The 12,768-nt window shown below is 42.7% G+C and overlaps 1 protein-coding gene across 7 annotated transcripts in view; it reads left to right on the forward strand.

The window, feature by feature from the left end:
• Positions 1 to 12,768, forward strand: part of RRBP1 (ribosome binding protein 1) — a 331,988-nt gene that overhangs the window by 301,553 nt on the left and 17,667 nt on the right. For 3 of the 7 annotated variants that reach the window (XM_086926923.1, XM_086926927.1, XM_086926924.1), the window contains exons 28-29: positions 476 to 568; positions 2,531 to 2,614. In XM_086926923.1, coding sequence (XP_086783049.1) covers positions 476 to 568; positions 2,531 to 2,614 — 177 coding nt within the window. Of the gene's footprint in view, positions 1 to 475; positions 578 to 2,530; positions 2,615 to 12,768 lie in introns of all 7 variants that reach the window. The other 4 variants (XM_086926921.1, XM_086926922.1, XM_086926925.1 and 1 more) reach the window with 2 other exon arrangements.

Here is a 12,768-nt window from a genome sequence, read left to right on the forward strand (position 1 = left end):
GCGCAAATATAACCCAACCACCGAATTCCCTATTTGCTAGCCTTGCTTTTAGGACTGGTCCAGTTTTAATAACATCAAACTTTTCCACTGTCAGTTGGTCATTGTATCCTATGGAAAAGCGTTGTTACAACACTTTTCGCACACAATCTTTATTATTACATGAATATTCAAGCCAGTTTGATTCTGCTGTGCTATAGCGTTAGTGTGAGATATTTTCAGTGATTATTCCGTAAATTTTACAAACACTAATGTTCAACTGAATATTAGTTAAAAGAACATTTTTTGTTACAACTTGAAAGTTGCCCAGTAATGTTTGAACTGCTATGCCACTATACTATTTACAATATTCCGCAAACCCTCATATTTTGTAATGAAAGTTTTTTTTTATACTTGATCATTGTTATTGGCACTGTAAAGGTATGCCGGCCTCCGGCAGTTTCATGTATTGAGCACCGCTTGCTGATCCTTGTTTCAGGTCAGACAACATTTGAGTGAGATGAAGATTCATGTACATGACGAAGAAGTAGTTGTGTCACAGGCTGCCCAAACTGAGCAAGAACCTGGCGAGGTTAGGGGGGTGAGACATTATTTTCCCAAGTGCTTTGTCTCACACTCTGCATGTGCATGACATTTCACTTTCTTGATGTTACGACTTCGTCTTTTTCCCATAGATTTAAGTTGTATATATGTTTTCTATGTATAATATTTCTTGTCCCACATAATGGAGGGACACTTATAACACCTTTACCTAACCGCATGATTACATTCAAGACCCAATAAAGATATTAATGGGTTTTGAAACTTTCATTAAAAAGTATGTGTTGAAAGTTTACTTGTTTCTAGAGCAACATGTGCAAACCTATCATGAGTACAAGTTTAATTTGTGGTTGACCTTTCTCCACTTAACCATTGTGAATATTGCCAAAATAAGGCACAGCAATTCTTTCAGTTAAGAATAATTGATCAGTGATTAAAAGTTATGTTTGCTGCTTCTGTAAATTGCAGAGGGAAGCCTATGCCTCTCAAATAGATTGTGATTTTAAAATGTAATTATTGATAGTTTACATTTTGCTGTTTGACATCTTTTAACAGCTATTGCTTTAGCCTTCCTAATGTACTGTCCTCAGTAGCAGGGTGGTTAAAGAATGATCTAGTAGCTGCACTGTTTATTCAGTTTACTTGAGACTGAGTGTTTTTGAGATCCAAAACTAATATATAAGAGAAAGACCCAAAAGGTGACAATGAATTGGGACAATAAAATGCAAGATAGTCCAAGAGCTCCACAGATGTTAAGTTGCATCAACCCATGAGAATGTTCTGGATATTTAGAAGGCAAACGGTGATGGCTTTTGTGGCTTAAGTATTTTCTATATATATTTCAAAACAGCCATCCTGCATAGACTGTTTAGAAAAAAATCTTATTTCAATTACAGTTCTTAAGTTTTGAGGGGAAAACATATTGCACAGTGTTTAATAATCTGCGTTGATTCATTGTCCCCCAAAACTCCGCTCTGCTTGGTGGCTAACGGATCCTTTTTCAAACTAGGTTAGCTCTATTGAGATTTGAGTTTTCCGTTTTTTTCACCTACATTACTGGATTATTGGAGCATTAGTGAACTGTTCTATGACAACACGCTTTATGCTAGACAGCAGCTTGCTGGCTTCAGTACTGATCACCAGCCTAATATAGCTGTTGATGTTGATTGGTGTTTGGCTCTTAGAAAATCAATTGCATCGCAGTACTTTATGTAGGGTCCGAGTAAAGCCAGGATGGCTCTATAGATTTGCTTCCTGGCTTACAACGTAATTAACTCTGGAAAGTTAGATATTTTCCTTAAATGCCAAGTGCTTATCACTAGAAAATCAGCAGCACATACTAGTGCTGGTAAATACATATATTTCTTTGTTGACCATGCTGCCATGGTGATACATATATGAAGAAATAATACAGCTCCAAAAAAAGAATCATTGGCAATGCATTGTGGTCTTGCTTACCTTTACATACAAGAGAGACCGATTAACATTGCCAGTGCTGGTTAATGAATGCTAACTAGTCACTGATCATTTTAAAGCAGTAGAAATACCATTGAACTATTGAATCCACTACTTACTATATCTAAGTTTTCTATTGTCATTTAATTGTAATTCACTTCTCCCAGCTTTTGTTTCATCCTATTAGGTCTCTTCTCTTGCTACAGCAAAACAGTTGAGTAACACTGTAGACCTATTCCAAGTGTAGTGATTCAAACTATTGGATAAGCACAATTTCTAAGATTTAACCTGCAAACAAAAAGCGTATCCTTCAGGAGCTTCCTGTGTCTGGCCTCAATCATCAAGTAACTTGCCTTATGTTCACTGTGGTAATCCATAGCAGTTTTTTTTAATTATTAAAATTCTCCAAACATATTTTTAGTAATAGATGTGCCTACAAGGAAATACATGTATTGCACTTTGATATATTGGTTTGCATGTTGACTGTGGTTTTTTTTTTAGATTTTATTTTTCTCAAGGTATTTTTGCTTTTCCTTAGTTGAAAGCACATCTGGAGCAAACAGAAGCAAGTCTGAATGAAGAGCAAACGCTGAGGGAGAAATTAGCCGAAGAGTTTGATGAGGTACTAAATTAAGGCATTTGTTAAATGATCTTGCCTTGATAGTTGTGTTTTGTTAATATGCACACAAAGTAAACATGTAGATTGAGAATTTTGTAAGTTATGATTCATGTGTTATTCACAGTATTTGAACTTTAATCAGGTGAAATGGCTGCTGTATTGGCTTATAGTCTCCCTTGTAATTTGATTTTGTGTTGACACATTGCTGAAGTGAGTTCAGAAGGTGCTGTAACCATATAACTCCCATCCGAATCTAGACAACATTGTGGTGTGTTTCAATGTTTGTACTTCTAAAAGTTAATAATTTTTCATCCGTGAATGACAGAAAAATTTGTACGAAAAGATTTTGTTCCTAGCATGCCTTGTCCGAAAGGATGGGCAGTATGCTAGAATTGCTAACTTCTCTGTAAAGCATCCAGAGCAGTGGTCTCGCAAACAGAGAAAATATCCAGAAACCAAGAGATTAAATATCCCAGTATGTAATGCTGTTTCTGTTTTACATTCAGTACACAGAATAAATTGCAACCTCAGGGGTTTTATCTTGCTGTGTCATGTCGGCTGAGGATGACAAAGGGATGACCCTTATACATAGTTATTACGCAGAAGATGGTAATCCTGCTGTGATTCTGAGGAATCCTCATGCATAGTAAATGAGGCTAGTTTTTGGGGGAACCACACAGCATTTATGCAGTACCTAACTAGGTAAAAGGTCAATACCAAAAACCATTGTTTAGAACAATGACCGGGAAAATGTTGGTGAAAGTTTAGCGGACTATCCAGGCCTATCTTAGGGTGCATTACAAATCATAACAGTGTGAAGCAGGCCTGATCAAGAGTAAGTTACATGTCTGTTGCAGGAGAGGCCAGCATCGCATGGTCTAGTTGTGCGATCTCACTCAACACAGAGCAGCTCACTCTCCCTGTGTTTAGTTTTCCAGCGCATGTATGAGCAAGCCCATCCTCTAAGGACTGTTTTGAAACCTAGCATGGTTAGTGAGAAGACTGTACCCCTTTTAAGCTAAAAGTAATCAGTGATTGTAGTTCAGAGTTGTTCCGTACATTCACCATCCAAGATGTACCGGGCATTTGGCGGCCCTGGTCTCTGGCCCACCGCCACCCACTGTCAGCAACACCGGTGAGTGATCCAAAAGGCCTGTTGGGAGAATATGCATCTGGGTGATGTATCTCTTAGGAAGGAATTAGGAAGTAGTCTATTCAGGAAGCAGTACCATGTTGGGAGGGGTTGTATGTATATTGTCCTTCTGGTTTGTTGTGTTATCTCCAGATGAACACTAGTCCCAGCTTGTTGGCCCCTATCCGAAGGTGCATGGATCGGTGAGCCAGTGAAAGAGAATTTGTGCCATGCAGAATGTCTATCACCACAATAAAGTTCCCCCTTACGGTATAAAGCTCAGTGAGGCGGTAGGTAATAGTTGTGATAGCGCCTCCAGGGTCGAGTTTATTAGGTGTGTGGGGCGTATACACTACCAAGCAACAATGCCAACCCCTTCTTAGCCCCAAATATCATCTTAAACCGCCCAAGGGGGTCAGTGAGGACTGCATGTACCACCAAGGGGAACATTTTCCTGAGCAACATTGACACTCCTCTAGAGCCTCTAGTGTGTCCCAAATGATATAACCTCGAGTAGCCATGTCTTCCTTAGAAGGAACATTCTGTTCCCAGCAAGTGTCTCCTGCAACATAAGAACCACTGGGTTTTGTCTTTTAGCATAAGTGATGGTAGCCCACTGTTCAGTGTTATAATTCAGCCTGTTCCCATTCCAAGTGACTATGGTGTGCCCCTCTCCCCCTCCTGAGGATCCCGCAGCTAGGACTGAAACCATTGTAACTGGTTTTGCAAGATGTGTGTCTGAAGGTGACCTGTGTTAGGTCCGGCACATTGAATATGGTAAACAAAACCATGGAAACTCAATCAATACCCTGATTTAGTGCTGCAACCAGTAGCGACCGAACACACTTCCCACCTTCCTCCCTAAACCCCCCCTTGAAGCATCTGTCACCCAAAGAAAAAACTCAACGGTAACACCCAACAACGAATAATAACAATTCAGGGGGCAGGTTTGCCATGGCACCCTGTCTTTAACACCATTCAACACGCTGTGTCCACGGGTTATGAGGGCCCAAGTGGCAAATGTAGACCATTATACCTCCTCCTCTTGTGGTAAATTTAAATTACCTATACTTAATTTATGCGGTAAAGTTCAATAAGAATAACTCAGTCAAAAATAAGAGGCAGAGTCCGTGGCATCTGAGTTTTATGAATGTTTTATTCCTTAAAAAGGAATTGGTTCGAACCAGGTATCATGTTCCATCACCACAAGGGTTCAGGAAGGGAATGGACATGAACATGTACAAGGCTTTATTAACAGAACATCATATATATAGTCAATGCATTACAGTAGTGATAGATGCAGAAGGCGTAACAGCTGAGAGAAACGAGATAAGAACACATGTACGTAATAAAGAGGCGTAACAGAAGGCGTGCATGAGGGCGTACACGGAGGTGTGTGCTAGACAACGTCACATGAAACGTATCACAGGTGGGTGGATCCATAGAAGAATCCTGCAGTGTCAGCAGAAATACATGGCAGAGATGCGCGCGCAGCAGCGTGACGTGTGATTGACGTGGAACTGGAGGGTGAAGGGAACTTGACATTTAGCCCTACATGAGGAGACAGAAGTCTGGGGTGTCAGAACAACCTAATCCCAAATCATATCTAATATCTTGTGTTTGAGGAACTGTATTATCTAGAAGGAAAAGGTCTCTCGGGCAGAGGCTATTCTATACTGACTGCTAGTGCGTGCATACGCGACTACGTGTCTACATGAGATGCGAGGGGCCATGGGCCTACCATGGTAACGGGAGCTATGAATTACTTGCATGGAGACAGTGAGGCCGGGCCCTTTGCTCTGCAGCTGGGAAGGATGTTTTCCTAAACTACTAGACAGGAATGTATTTTCGAGGAGCGGAGCAGATAACTTGAAGGCTGAATACAGCCTTGGCAGGCAAGCAGGCCGAGCCAGGCACCGCTCGCCGCACAGGGAGTAAGGCAGAGGTCAGGAAGCAGCAGACTGCAGCTTTTTAGAAACAGAAGGCAGAAAGGGCTCGATGGCAGGAATCAGGGCCTAACTCACCAGAGCTAGTAAAACATGAAAGTGCACCATGTAAAGACGTTGGCAAGGCACACTTAGGAACCGAATATCCGACCCATTCATGGTGGATCTGAAAGAGGACATGTTAACGTTGGACGCAAATGTATTTGCGTCTTCATAGCTGGAAGTGGAGGGAACATACATGTACTTGAAGCACGTACATGGAGCCGTTTGGGTCTACGTTAGGGGACACAATTGACCATAAAATTCATATTACCTCATTCCCTCCTTGTCCCCTACGGACCCTTCATGATATATCAATCCTCATTAATCTATCAATCTGTTCATGTAACCACATTTGCTCTTCTTTCTTCTTACGGTGTTTTGAATGTGGACTTGAATGAGGAATACATGATGTGGCGCACAAGCCGCAAATCGCTGGCCCACATTGTAGACATAGACAGCAACTGAATACTATGAGAAGGGCAATACCTAGGAAGGATAGGACCTTCCATCCCCAGGCTGACAACACGCTCCAGAACCAACCGGACCAAGTCCAGGTGCCTGGGTTCTGGTGTATCTGACTTGCAATCTTGTGAAGACGAGTTATGGCTCTATATACTGATGGCGCGTTTTCTGGAATGAAAACACAGCAGCTCGATCCGATGACTCTACAAGCTCTGCCCCTATCGGCCAGGATGACGTCAAGGACAAGACGATTTTGAAGAACAACAATCCGCATAGCTGACTGCTCCTCTGTTAAGTTACCTAGGGCGGAAGTAGTTTCATTCACTACTGCTTCAAGGGTTCTGGTTAATTTTCGTATCAGTTTACTATTAAAGACAGCACCTAAGTAGGGGAAGAAACCTTTATTGAAGTCTTTGTATTGTTCCCATGCCGTTTCAGTGTAGTCGACAATCGGGAGATCTCTCTGTGGTCTATTGTGTACTAGATGGGTGTCCCTATGGTAATCAGGAGGGGCTAGGAAAACAGGTGGCAGAAGGAATGCAATGTAGCAGGTGCCATCCCAATCTAGAGGTAAGCGTATATATGCGGTATGAACACAAATGAAGTAGGAATGACGGGAAGCTTTAAATGTAGACTTGCCCTTATCGCTGAATTCGATCACCGTAGTACATTTACTATGACCCAGGTGTACTGAACCATTCTTTCTGACACCTAATTCACCTTTGACTGGTAGTACGGACATAGCGGGCAAGACTGGTTCGGTTTCGGATTCAACATTCAGAATCATGAGGTTAAGTGTAAAGTTACCTAATCCATATACTTCATTTTCTAGATCAGTCCCTGTCCTTTTTGGAAGACCCTCCTTGTCAGGGAAACATACTTTATGCAGAACTGTGTTCAGATTTCCCCATACCCAATTGCCCTGGTAAACTACGGAATCAGAATCTAAGGAATTAATTAAACTAAACCATGCACCACAGGAACCATTGTGTGTGAACGGGTACGGGAAGAGAGGCAGAACTCCCTTGTATTTCTGATAGGGAGGGAGTCGGCCACATATCCAACAATTGGTAGCATTGCTGGTCTGATGAGAATGATGTAACATACTAATGAATGTGTTGTTGCGCAGCGCAAATCAGTAAGATAACTCATGCGGGGGCAGTTCACTGAAAGAGTGCTCGGCAGTGACATTTAAGGAAGAATGTGCACGCTTGAAAATAGGATAGTATATATGTAACAGTATACTTGCAGCAATAATCAAAAGACTTAGAAAAAACATAATCAATAGTGTCACGATACAGTGACTACGAAGAGATTTACAATATTCACGTTTCTTGAGCTGTTTCTGTCTATCTCTCTCTCTCTATTGGGGTTTAGGGGATACATGTCAGAAACTCGTCTAACCGATTCACCTAGGGGAGGACTTAAACAATTAAACTGTCTGACTTGCTAGACCTCAATTTTAATTTATATTCTTGAGAAGAAGTTTTCGCGACCAGGGGGAGTTTTGAGTCAGTCTGTGGAGGAGGGCAGGGCTGGGAGTCTAGATCTGGCGGCAGTCCATGGTATTTCTTAATATGACTCGAGTGAAGCCAGCCCTTGCGGCCCTCGACTTTAATCGCGGTCCTTGTGGTCAAAAGTACTAGCTTCGGTGCTTGCCAACGGGGCTCCAGCGGACTTCTCCTGTCAAAGTTCCTTATGAAGACGAGGTCCCCCGGAACAACCTCATGTGGCTTCACCTCGGTGTTGTCTGGAAAGGCTGCAGCAACCTGTGAACGACATGATTGTAGTGCAGACATCAAGGAAGCAAGGTAATCTGTCAGCATGTTACAGTCAACATCAGTAATTTTGCGAGGCAGAGGCGTCCCCCACATATTCGGTGGCCTACCAAAGACCACCTCGTACGGGGATAGCCCTGTTCTGGAGTGTGCGACCATTCTCATGTAAAAGAGTGCAACTGGTAAAGCTACTATCCAGTCGACACCTTTCTCTCTACAGATCTTGGCAAGACGAATTTTCAGAGTCTGATTATGACGTTCCACGAGGCCTGCTGCCTCGGGATGTCGGACACAGGGGAACTTCCATTGATAGCCGAGCAGGAGAGATACCTGCTTCATAAGCTCGGACGAGAATGGCTGACCGTTATCTGAGTATACGATGCGGGGCAAACCATATCTGGGGAAGAATTCACGAACCAGCTGCTTGGCAGTGGTCGGAGCAGTGTAATCTGGGACTGGATATGCTTCTGTCCAACGGGAGAGTGCACCTACAACTACGAGGACATACTTGAATCCTCGACAACGTTCCATCTGGATATAATCCATCTGGAGGACTTCAAAAGGGTGATCGGGAGGATGAAATCCACCTTGCTCTACAGGAATGCTTTTCCCTGGGTTGAACTGACAACAGATCATGCAAGTACGCACTTTCTGTTTGGCTGCTGCTCGTAGATGTTTATTGAACCAGAGGTTTTGAATACTGTCTAACATGACTTTTTCTCCTAAATGTGCAGGACTGCGTACTGTGTTAATGATTACTTGGACCATAGAGTCAGGGAGAAACCATGTAGATTTTCCCTTCGTCATCCTTCCCTGTTCTGTCTGGATCCTTCCTAGTTCAATCCATTTCTTAATTTCGTCTGGTGTAGCATGTGTCTGTATATCAATAACATCTAGGGCGGGATCCTTAACTGTCATACAATGGGTCGGTGTCTGGACTATGGTCTTTGTCAGATCAGTTGCGTGAGTCTGAGTCTGAGCTGTATGCTTTGCTGTTCGGTCTGCCAGGTCGTTACCCTGGGAAATTGTATCTGTGACTTTCGTATGTGCCTTGCACTTCATGATTGATATCGCTGTAGGCAGATGTATTGCATCTAACAGAGTTTGAATGAGGGGACCGTGCTGAATTTTGGCTCCGTGAGAGGTCAAAAAACCTCTCTCTCGCCAGAGGACACCGAAGTCGTGTACGACTCCGAATGCATAACGTGAATCTGTGTATATGTTAACTCTCTTGTTCTTTGCTTGAATACAGGCTTGAGTCAGAGCGATGAGCTCTGCTGCTTGAGCTGACAGGGTGTCTATACAATTTGTTTCTATGACTTCAGTTTCTGTCGTGACTGCGTAGGCGGCCACTAATTCTCCTGTACTTGTTCTCATGCATGAACCATCCACATAAAGTGTCAGGTCTGGATCTGGTAATGCGGTGTCTGTCAAGTCTTGTCTTGGTTTCGTCGTGATGGTGATGACTTCAATACAGTCATGTGCCAATGGGTCTGTCTCACTTAATGGCACAAGTGTAGCTGGGTTCAATGTGTTGCAACGTCTGATTTCTATGTGTGGCTGAAACAATGTCAATTCATAACCTGTCAGTCTTGCTATAGTCAAGTGCTGAGTCTGTGTTCGGTTTAAAAGAACTTCCACGGAGTGTGGAACCTGTACTGTCAATTGATGTCCTAACACTATGGAATCACTTTGTCTGATCGCTAGGGCTGTTGCTGCTACTGATTTCAAGCACGCAGGCAAAGCCTGGGCTACTGGATCCAATGAACTAGAAAAATAAGCACACGGTTTGTATGAACCTGCTTGATCCTGAGTGAGTACTGACAATGCGGTACCTTCACGTTCTGTGACAAAAAGTGTAAAAGGCTTGCTGTAACATGGTGTCGCTAAAACTGGTGCTTGACATAAGGCTTTCTTTAAGTCGTCAAAAGCTTGTGTATGTTCCTGAGTCCAAGGGAGGGCAGTCGATGTCGCTGCCTCCTGGGTGTTAACTGTATGAGTGATTTCGCTAGAAATGCATACTGAGGGATCCATTGTCTACAGTAAGAAGTGAGGCCTATAAAGGCTCGTACCTCCTTTTGTGTCTTTGGCTGTGACATGTTTACAATTAACTGAATGCGGTCAGGTGTTAGCTGTCTTCCCCCCTTTGGACAGCAAGTGCCCAAGGTAAACCACTTGCTGAACACAGAATTGCAGCATCGAAGGGGACACCTTGTGTCCCTTGTCAACCAGGAAATGCAAAACCGTCAGTGACGCTTGCTCACATTCAGGTTCGCTGCGGGCGGTGATCAGTAGATCATCGACATACTGTAACAGGGCAGTGTTGTCAGGCATGTGTTTACTGTCTAGTTGTCTTTTCAGTGCTTGGCTATAGATGCTGGGGCTTTCTGTGAATCCTTGAGGTGCGCGTGCAAATTTGAAGCTTCGACCATTTAAACAGAATCCGAAGAGATATTGGCTTTCTGGATCAATTGGGACACTAAAGAAGGCGTTCTTCAGATCAATTACAGTAAAGAACGTTGCTTCGGAATCAATGGCTGTCAATAGAGACGAGATGTCTGGGACCACGGGATACTGTGGTACGATGCATTTATTCAATTTGCGCAAATCGATAACTAATCGATAAACTGGGGGTGCATTTGGATCAGTACGTTTAAGAATTGGAATGATGGGGGAGTTACATAGATTCGAGTCAGTTTCTACAACTACTCCTTGTGCAATGAGCTCGTCAATGATTTTCAGTAAAGCCGCTACAGCATCTGGAGGTAACTTGTATTGTCGGATTCGTGGTAAGACTACTCCTGGCCTGAGTGTGACTCGATATGGTGTAATGTGCATACAACCTACATCAGTGGGGCCTTGTGCCCATAAATGTGCAGGAACATTCTGTAATCTGGGATCAATATCTCTCAACACATAGTGACCCTTAAAGTCACGTAAGAACAATCTTACTCCTTCCGGAGAACAGCAAATCACAGCTCCTAGAGCTTTCAGTGTCTTGATACCTAACAAGTTTTCTGGACATGATTTCGTTAATAACAAATCTGTAGTGCGAGACAACGGACCAAATAAAAGTGGTACTGGTTTTGATACTTCATTTACAATAGGTTTGCCTGAAAATCCAAGGGAAACATTCTGGGAGCCTGAGAGGGGTGCCCCTGGAACCTCGTCATGACTTATCGTTGTTCTGCTTGCCCCTGTATCAATCAAAAACTTTCTATCTTTTCCTAACACTTGGCTATGTACGTAAGGACCCTCTTGATCTACAGGAACCTCGATAAGAGGCAAGCCAACTTCCCTCTCTAGGCTGTTTCATGTGTATCGCTGATAATCGGGATAATCTGTTAGTGCATACTGGTACATCTGTTGCGTTGCATGTTGTGTTGCGGCAATGGGCTGTGGCTGTGGTACTGCTACGGTCTGTACTGTCTGTTGTGAAGCTTGCATAGGCTGGATATTCTGTGATACTTGTTGTTGGGCCTGGTCCTGTCTAGGAGGACGCGGTCTTTCTTTAGTTTTACCTGTAGCTATATTATGTTTCAAAACTGCACAATCGTTTATATAGTGACCTGGCTGTTTACAATAGTTGCATGTCCCTTTAACAGGAGCTACTGAATTATTGGACTGTGTCATGCCCTTTTTCTGACCGTCAGCTGGAACTGACTGAGCAACTAACATTTTCATTTTCGTGTCTTTCATACGTCTTTGTTCGTGATCATGTTCTTCTCTAATTCTGTTCTGGTGGTACTGTAACATTTGTAACATTTGGGAAGGCGTGTTTGCTTGCCATGTGCTCTCGACTTTCAGAACACGATTCTTGACTTGGGGCAGAGAATTTTCGACCAATTTGGATACAAAAAGGTGTGGATATGACTCGCTACTTGCTTTCAGGCCACTATTAATAATAAAACATTTCTCAAATCGGGAATAAAAATCACTAGTGTCTTCATCGGGTTTCTGTTTGCAGGCTGAGATTGCATCCCAGTCCTCCTTTTTCGTTGCTAACAAACGTGGCAATACTTGTACTAACAATCCTGGCAATACTTTAGTTTTGTCCCCAAGCCCTAGGCCTGGGGTTCGAGTATTTTCTTCGTTTTCTAATGCAGCCCAATCAATCTTTTGCTCTCCCACCTCCCATTCTTTCTCTTTGAGTTTCTCGTAAATACCGGCAGGCAATAATACTTTCAGTATTTTCATAATGTCGGGATAGGTATAATCACCCATGAGTAACATGTCTTTTATTTCACGGTGAAAACCTGCAGGGTCTTTATCGTGACTGGGCACTAGTTTCTTCATTTCTAATAATTCCATTTTAGTTATGGGCGTGTACACAAACACACGTCTAAAGGTATTATCATCATTCCTGACTGGATGTACTTCTCGTAAGGGATTCTGTCTGTCTATATAATACATTTTTCTTTCTACGGGTGGAGCTGGAACAAACTGTGTATTCAGAAAAACACTATACCTGTGTCGATGCTCTAGAATTACTTTAATTAAGTCTGTACCTAGACCTCTCCATCTATTCGAGAGTAGCTCTATTAATATATCAGGTAGGGGACCTGGATCAGAATGTTGGCCTTTGAACAACGTAATGAGATGCTGAATCATGTATATTCCAGCTAATTTCTGTTCATCAGGGGAAAGGTTCAAAAAGGTCTGCGCTAAGGCGTCATCACTATATTTATCAGAATTGTCAGCCCATTGTACTGCTGACCTGGCCAATTCTTGTTCATCCATGGAATCGAGTACATGGTACCCCATTCGTTCTTGAAGTATTTTATCGGTAGCCTGAAA

The sequence above is a fragment of the Lissotriton vulgaris genome, chromosome 6, assembly GCF_964263255.1.
Source record: "Lissotriton vulgaris chromosome 6, aLisVul1.2, whole genome shotgun sequence".
In the NCBI taxonomy this organism is placed as follows: domain Eukaryota; kingdom Metazoa; phylum Chordata; class Amphibia; order Caudata; family Salamandridae; genus Lissotriton; species Lissotriton vulgaris.